We start from the raw sequence: 9143 nt of genomic DNA, 5'->3' as shown, positions 1-9143 counted from the left end.
AGATGCTGCCTGACCTGCTGAGTTACTCCAGCAAGTTGGGCCTATTTTTGTAAACCAGCATCTGCAGTTCTACACTATTCATTCCTGTGTATCATGAAGAGCAATAAACAAGGGAAATATTATTAATCTATGAATAATGTTAAGACTCCAATTGAAAATGATTAAAAATTAAATTTATTTTGCTTGCTGTTTTTAATGATGTTAAATATTTTATTATGATTTTCTCTAGGTGATTGATGTAGGATCAGGAAAGGGATATCTGAGTTCTTACTTGTCCATGCAATACGGGCTCAGTGTATATGGCATTGATTCATCCACCACCAACACAATTGGGGCAAATGAGAGGAACAGAAAATTAGAAAGATACTGGAAAGTTTATCAGCGCCGAACAAAGCCTCTGACACAAAGTTCTGAACCGGAACATCCAAAAGAAGAGCAAATGCACAATGTGGAAAATGTTAGTGAAATCAAGGAACAGACTGGCCTTGTTGGGGAACAGGAGAAAAGAACTGAAACCCAGAGGAGGCATGGGCAATCACTTATACAGATCCCTATTTCTACTACTTTTGTAGACTCAGAAATATATAACAAAAACAATGCCGAAACATCTGCTGAGACTTTCAGATCAGACGAATATTACGGCTCTGAGAATGCGTTTCTGGAATTTCTTTCAACTGATGCTGTGGAAGTAACTTCACAAGAAAGGCAAAATAAATTTCTGGATGATAAAGAAAAAGAGAGACGGAAAAATGCAGGCTTGGAGGCCAAAGCAAAACGAATAAAAGAGGCCAATCTGTATTCTCCAATAACACTGCATGTTACTTCCACGACAGAACTCCATGACATCGTTTCCTATGGAAAGGTTAGGCATCCGTGAGAATATTGTCTTGAGGTGTGTATTAAGGAGGCGATTGTGTGAGTGACGCAGTGGATTAGTTGCTGTCCTTTCATATTTAAGTCACAGTTTTCACTTAATGCATGATGGCTGAATTTCAACTCCCTTGTAACCTAGGAGAGTCCCTTTTAGAAGAGGGGATGAGGAATGCATGTGTCTGTAAGCACGTAAGTAATATAAACAATGATATGTTCCCAAGCACAAATATTGTTGAGCCAATACAGTATAAAAGACTGGTCCAATTTATAATTTTTAATACATTGAAATTTATTTCATTTTTTGTAATGCTCTATTTTAATGGGGAACATTTGCTCAAAGAGAAAGTTATTTTCTTGCTACCACATGGTGGCAGGCTCTCAGCCTGCCTTTAACAACAGAACCATTAATAACAGAGGCTTAAGCAGACAATTGATGGAAATTAAGAATTCAGAAGTGTTCCACTACTGAGACAATGATTTGGTTGAATTTTATATATTCAAAGTTTCCCAGAATTATAATAAATAGTAAATATATAAATATATAAATCGTAAATAATATCAATCTCAAATGCAACATAAAAATAGCGAGATCATTATTTGCAGAAAAGTGAATTTTCACATTCTGTGGCTCATACGTGAAGATTTTGTGTGAATGTCATTCTTACTGATTTATACAATCCATGAAGTTTCTTGATTTCACTTGACTCTGTGTATTCAAGCCTGAGAAGGAAAATGGGCTGTGTTCTTATTACTTCAATGGCACACATCAAGACAAATGTTAACTTTTGATGTAGAAGGACGTTTGGCTCATTTCCATTTTTCATGGTAATATGGTCTCCCAAATCGCCCCTTTCACTACTTAAATGAGCCTTTGCCTGCTGGAAATTATACTTAATAGGAAGTGACAAAGTAAAATTGTGCTTTGTATGAGGTACTAGAAGCACAGCCTATGTTGAACTATATTCAACACAAGGTTGTAAAAAATAGTGTTTTATGTATTTTGTTTATGACTCCGTCAACGATTGCAGCCTCGTCTACTGTCTGTCCTTCTGTTTTGTTATTTTAAGTACGTGTTCAAGAGTATGTTTTAGTGTTCTCTGGTTTGTTTTATGTGGGGGAGGAGTTCAGGGGAAACGTTTTTTTCAATCTTTTACCTTGCCGGAGATGCGATTTTTTTTTTTCCGGATCGTATCTCCGGTCGCTCTGCGGTCTAACATCATGGAGCTGGAGGCCTTAATCGATACTGACTTTGAGCCCCACCGTGGGGCCGTGAACTTACTGTTGGACCCTGTAATCCCTTGCCTGGGATCGACGCTCCAACCGTGGCCTGCAGATTTCAACATCATGGAGCTCGCGGTCTTGGGTAAGGATTGATGTCGGGAAGCTCCAGGCCGCAAGAGGTTCGACCAGCCCCGACTCGGGAGTCCGATTGCCCGGCGCGGGGAGCTGAGGTCCCCCCGATGTGGGATCTTCATTGCCCCGATGCAGAGGACTCGACCGCCGGTTGCGCGAGCCAAGATCGCCCCGACAACGGAAAGTTCGAGTGCCCCGACTGGGAGAACAAAGAAGGGAAGAGGATTGAACTTTTTTTGCCTTCCAGCACAGTGAGGAATGTGGGGGAGTCACTGTGGTGGATGTTCATGTTCAAAATTTATTTGGGTGTCTTGTTGCTCTTTATTGGTATGACTTATGGCAATCTGAATTTCACTGTACCTTATTTGGTACATGTGACAATAAACTGACCGTGAAACTTCATGGGCCTCTGTGTTGCAGAGCTGATTGCTTTACTTGTGATTTGTCACAAATTTAACAAGGATTCTGTTGCTTACTTTCTAGGATTCTATGGTGGTGGGTCTGCACACCTGTGGTGACCTAGCCTCAAGTACTTTGCACATCTTCATTACTAAACCAGAGATCAAAGCTGTTTGTAGTGTGGGCTGCTGCTACCATCTGCTGTCGGAAGAGTTTGAATTATTGGATAACACGGAAGGTAAATAAAGTAATGCTAAGCAAATTTCAATATGTAATGTGTCGATAAAGTACTGGAAGCAGAAACTGTTAACCATAATGAATGCACAAAATCTACAGTGAGAGTTGCTGTTGGCAAAATCCTGCAAAGAAATGCAAATAGTTCTGCTCACAACCACGACATTGCTGAGCAGAAGTGGCACATTACGATTTTGCTATAGTTCCAAACGTGTCAGTCACTCTTTGTTAGCAACTTGTTGACTCTTCCCAAAATCTAATGATGGAGCAAGAAGCTACAGGAAATCCCCAGCACTTACAGTACACTGGAATTCTACCCAGGAAATCTGCTGGTCTAATCAGCCATGATCATATTGAATGGCGGTGCAGGCTCGAAGGGCTGAATGGCCTACTCCTGCACCTATTTTCTATGTTTTCTGTTTCTATACATTAGACCAAGAACAGCACTCTTGAATTTAATGGAAACGCCTTAAATAATATGCATAATTTTGAATTAATTGAATTAACTATTTTGATATATTGATTATCTCACTGAATGTTTTTGGACAGAAATTTGGAAACATTCATAGTTTTTAACATCTGACAGCTGACAACGGCATGGATTGCAGCTTTCAAAGGTTTCTTGCAATTGTTAAGTTGGGCAGGGCTTGTCCTCTTAGCATCCATCTCTGATATGATGCATTGAGTCACACTTAGTCTTGGTTTTGAGGGTTGGTGCATCTCAGGAGTGAATGGTAGGTGTGCAGGTTAAGTTGAAACTTATTATGTAGGAGAACACAGATGGTTCACAGCTGATCGGAAGCTCTGTCCCATTATCGTTAGTGCCAGCAGCAGCAAAAATGCACTGCGCATTATATGGAAACAATAATAAGTAATTTTTAACACAAAGAGGGAAAATGTTGATGGTGCCTGAAAATTAATAGATACATTCCATTTTCTTGGAATATAAATATTCATTTAATTGAAACCACATGCATTTGTCTTTCAAACTAATCTTACAGTTTTGAAAATCACCTGATTTGTTTGTACAGTTTAATGGCAATGATTTTCTCAGTCTTCTCCTATTAAATCTATTTTACTCCAGACGGTAGGTATTATTACAGTAGCATAATTTGAAATTCAATAATAAATTAGTTTTCTTGAATATGAATTTTGGATTTGAATTTCTATAATTGTATCTATCATTACAATTCTCAACAGAGCTGTATTGTTTTCACAAGGCCTGCTAAGCTATTTTCAGGAAAATAATTTAATCTAAGATCGGTAATTCATTATTACTTCTTGTTCATCATAACGTTGCTAAACACAAATTATATGTATTCAGAATTTAGCATTATTTAAAAGTTTCAGTCTGTTTCGTGCATATACAATGGTTGCCAGACAGTCCTTTTAAAGCAATTTTGTTCGTTGGGCCAATAAAGTTGGAACATGAAATACAAAAAATTCAAGGAAGTAATCAATTAATTACTGCTTCAAAACATATATAAAGCAAGATTGTGACACACCTCTTATAACACACTTGATTTATATTTTGCATGCTAGCAAGGTGGATCGATAATTCAGAACTAGATCGTATCTTGCTTGTATTAAAAAAAACGGTTATTCATTTTAGGTTGTTTCTGACTTGATTTGACATGCCACTCTCAAAATTGAACACAGATTTTCAGTAAATTAATTTTGCAATCTTGTTTGTGTAGTCTCAGACATTAATTGCACCTTTTCCTCGATGACAATACACCTATATTCGAATAATCACACTTTTGTTATTTTGAATGATCTCCAATAAATATTAATGTCATATGTTGGAATGCTATTTTGCAAAATAATCCAGCAAACTTCACAGTATACTAAATGGGGAGCGCTATGTAAAAACCGAAAGGATAATTAGAATCTTATTACTACGTTCAAGAATTTGGAAAGGAAGATGGTCACTTGGTGAATGTGGAAATATAAGGACCAGGGTGATAATATACGGTTGGAGTTATGAATGAATACTTCGTGGAATTACTTTGGAAGATATAAGGAATAGCTGGTGACCTTCATTCAGTGTTTTCAACCTGCATCTATATTATTTCCTCTTCCACTATAATTCATGTCTGTTATTAACTAATTTCCTTCAGTCTTCTGCATTTTGGTTTCCCTGTCCATAGATTGTAAGTCTAACAGAATAACCTTTGAAGTTGTTAGCAGATCCAGCCCCTGGTTATTTTTTCATCCATTTAAACTGTTGATCCATGTCTTTTAATTCTTGCTTTTCATTAGAAGAAGCTAACTTCAATGTTCTCACTTAAGTCATTTCAAATAACTCACCCAGCATCTCATTTACCTTATCATACATGATAACTACAATTCTATTCTATTAAATTCTGTAAAATGTTTCAGACCATGTTTCCATGCAGCAATACATAGGCCAAATGAGGCCAGGTTCACTTTCTGATTTGTTTGACCACTACGAGGTACAAGTCAGGATCCTGATGGAAAACTCTCCACTTTTCCAGATGAGTGTATTTCCAACAACAAACTAGAAGCTTGACACCATTCAGAGCAAAGTGTTTTTTTGATTGATACTGCATATATCGTGATGCATATGATTGCAGTATGGACAGTTCATTAAATGTCTTCGAGTTATTTATCAAGGCTACCATGAACAGCACTAAATATGTAGTGTGTACCCAGGACAGGGCACCAGGTAATTTGGAACATTTTAATCTACAGGTCCTTCTCCAAGTGTTCTTGACTTGAAAATGTATCACTGTTCCTTCATTGTATCTACATGTCCACCTTGAAATATCCAACCTATTGAACATAAAGTCATCTTAGGACAGCAACGTTTAAATGGGCAGCTAACTACCACTACCTCAAGTATAATTAGGGATTGGCAATAAATAGTGGCCTTTTAAACAATGGCTCCATCCCACAAATTAATTTAAAGAAGTCTTTATGTATTTCCTCCACAGTTTTCTCATTCTACACAATAAATGTTCCTAACTTCTAATTCTGCAGTATTCTTATCCCCATAGTCACAAATCTGTAGATTATTAATTTAAACATCTATATGTACTGCCCACCAAGATGTCAAAATATCAAATGTGGATTGATCACCCAAAGTTAGGCAGTCACTTCACTTCCAAAACCAAATCTTGAAAATGTGATTCTGCTGGAATGCAGATATCTGTAAAATGTGAACCCAGCCTCAGATCCCAAGCACCAAGCTCACACCATGGACTTCTCTAACATCTGATCATTCCACCAGGTGGCGCCGTCAGCGATGGCAGCCTCGCCAACGGTCTGTGTCTTTTCGTCTTTTTTTGTTATTTTTAGTGTGTTTTAAAAGTTTGTGTTAATGTTCTCTGGTTTGTTTTATGTGTGTGTGGGGGGGGGGGGTCGGGGAAAACATTTTTTCAATCTCTTACCTTGCCAGAGATATGATTGTTTTCCGGATCGTATGTCCGGTCGCTCTGAGGCCTAACATAATGGAACTGGCGGCCTTACTCGAGACTGACTTTGAGCCCCACCGCGGGGCCGTGGACGTCCCATCGAAGCCTGCGATTCCTTGCCTGGGATCGACGCTCCAACTGCGGCTGCAGAGTTCACCATCGAGGACCTAGCAGTTTCGGGTAGAGACTGATGTCGGGAAGCTCCAAAGTCGCAGAAGTTTCGATCAGCCCCGATCCGGGTTTCGATTGCCTGGAGCCGGGAGCTGAGATTCCACCCCCCCCCCCCCCCCCCCCCCCCGATACGGTAGATTGATCGCCCCGATGCGGAGGGTCCGACCGCCGGCTACAGGAGCCAAGATCGTCCCGTCAAAGGAAGGCTCGAGGCCTCAGGCCGCGGGAGAACAGAGAAAGGAAGAAGATTGAACTTTTTTTTCGCCTTCCATCACAGTGAGAAATGTGGAGGAGTCACTGTGGAGGATGTATATGTTAAAATGTATTTTGTGTGTTTTGTTGCTTTTTATTGGTATGGCAAATCAAATTCCTCGTATGTTGCAAAACATACTTGGCTAATAAAGTATGATTATGATCATGATTACGATTATTATGATTTCTTAATCCTCAATTACATTACTTTACAATAATTAACTCAGAAATCTCCAAAAATATCCTTTTGTTTGTTTGTTTTTCTCCACCCATATTTGCTTTTATTTTTTTCATTTTCACTCCTGGTTATGTGCCATCTGTAACAAGTTTTTGATATATAGAAATATTAGTTGTGAAGCTTAGGAATATTAGTTATTTTAATGTCTTAACTAATATTAATTGAATATTAGTTGTGAAGATTAGGAAATTTACGTTTAATTAAGATTAAAAATGGATTAGGCATGTTTTTTGCCTTCACATCTAATGTAGGTTACCGTCATATCCAGGTGATGTGAGAGGCATGTACTAAGATTGTTCTTTGAAGAAATTCACCAATTTATAACAGCAAAATTTCTCCACTCCATTTTCTGGACTGGTTAAGTCATTGCTTAAATTTTGCCAGTGGCAAAAACAGTTGCCTGCACACTCAAGAAATATTTAGTTATTTTATTCCATGTTGATATATTTATAAAACATTCAGTGAAGTAACTATGTTACTTTAATGAGCTGTTCTTGTTGATTAAAATGTTGTAGTCATTCAAAGAAAAGCTGTTTATTGCTGAGACTAATACATTGGGATTACCTAACACCATCACATATGTAGCTGAATTCCATGGATTGTGTGCATTTATGCACTGTTATCTCGATTTATTCACTAAAAAATCCTTAAATTACAATATTGAAATTAAAAAACCTTTTGTTTAAGGCTGAATATGCATTTTAAATTTAGGTTGTCCTGACAAAATAAAGATGAAACCATTTAATAAGAATAACCAATTTAAGACAAAATCGGTCAGTTTATCGAGTTGAATAGTAAGTAAACAAACCTGTTTCATTTAAACAATAGATTCCATGTAACTAATCAGTAGAGCTACAAAGAAGGGAGGGTGACAGGCTACAAATCAGTAGCGTAATAAATAAATTTGAATAGCTCATGAAAATCTTCCAAGTGGTAAAGTAGACCTGCTCATTCACATTCCAGTAGGCTCCAGTGTATAAAATATAAATCATTAATGAACATTCATTCAGATATTTCCCTACTTTTCTCTGAGGCTAGACTAGCCAATATCTGCCGGTACTGATTATTAGTTAAATGTGCTGGTTTATGAGCCTTGTGAAAGTTTGTTGTGATCCTTTAATGCTGATATTACTAAAGCATTGTATGCGTCTCCCAGGTGGATGTTACAAAATTGTATTTTTTCACACAATGGGCTGATTATTTCCTGAGAGCCTAAACATTATAAATCCATGAAATATGCGTAAAAGCAACTTTTATTTTTGAAACATATAACACAGAACAATGCAGCACAGGAACAGTCCCTTCGACCCATAATGTCCGAACCAATCATGATTCCTACTTAAACTAATTCCTTCTCCCTGCATGTGCTCCATATCCCCCCATATTCATGTGGCTATCTACAAGCCTCTCAAATAACAGTATAATATCTGCTTCCACCACCACCTCTGGTAGACCATTCCAAACACCTACCAACCTATGTGTGAAAAAAAATTCACCGCTCATCTCCATTAAATGTTCCCAGTCTGCCCCATCTAACACCAAGACATATCCAAAAAGCTGGAGTAACTCAACGGGCTCAGGCAGCACTTCTGGAGAAAATGAATAGGTGATGTTTGGGGTCAAGGACCTTCCTCAGACCATCTATTTTCAGATAAGGTACCTGACAAACTGAACACGGGAAGTAAAGATTGCAGAAAATAACTGCTTTGTTACTACATTGTATTGCTAGCGATTTTGCATTTTGATATTTTGTGGCAGTGTGGAGAGGGATTGGTGTGTAATCTTGTTGAGATAACTGGTATTAAAATGTGAAAAGTTAAAGTTGTTTTCACTTTGCAATGTGAAAACATTGAATTTCATGAATTTTCATTAAAAATTATTCCAACGAATATTTATAACCATGGACATCGGGGAAAACCCCCCCTGCAGATGCTAGAAATCGGAAATAACAAAAATGCTGGAAACACTCAATAGGTCAGGAAGCATCTGTGGAGAGGGGGGGGGGGTTAGGGTAGGAAGCAGATAATGTTTCAAGTTTGAGAGCTGGACCACCAAAATTCCAGTCTTTAAATGTTAACTGTTTCTCTTTCCATAGACACTACTAATCTGCGTGTTTGTTGTAAGCATTTTCCATGTTTATTTTGTGCTATGGATGCTGAATTGTCAAATACATGGGCTTTGTAAGA

The 9143-nt window shown here is 37.9% G+C and overlaps 1 protein-coding gene across 1 annotated transcript in view; it reads left to right on the top strand.

The window, feature by feature from the left end:
* Positions 1-233: 233 nt before the first annotated feature.
* The window catches only part of mettl25 (methyltransferase like 25), a 34548-nt gene continuing 25638 nt past the window's right edge, over positions 234-9143 (top strand). Inside the window, exons 1-2 of the mRNA XM_078416636.1 lie at positions 234-862; positions 2710-2863. Coding sequence (XP_078272762.1) covers positions 278-862; positions 2710-2863 — 739 coding nt within the window. The 5' untranslated portion in view covers positions 234-277. The remainder of the gene's footprint in view (positions 863-2709; positions 2864-9143) is intronic.

Source organism: Rhinoraja longicauda, chromosome 20 (genome assembly GCF_053455715.1).
Source record: "Rhinoraja longicauda isolate Sanriku21f chromosome 20, sRhiLon1.1, whole genome shotgun sequence".
NCBI classification, from domain to species: domain Eukaryota; kingdom Metazoa; phylum Chordata; class Chondrichthyes; order Rajiformes; family Arhynchobatidae; genus Rhinoraja; species Rhinoraja longicauda.
The sequence above is the reverse complement of the archived record's forward strand: the minus strand, read 5'-3'. Positions and strand labels throughout refer to the sequence as shown.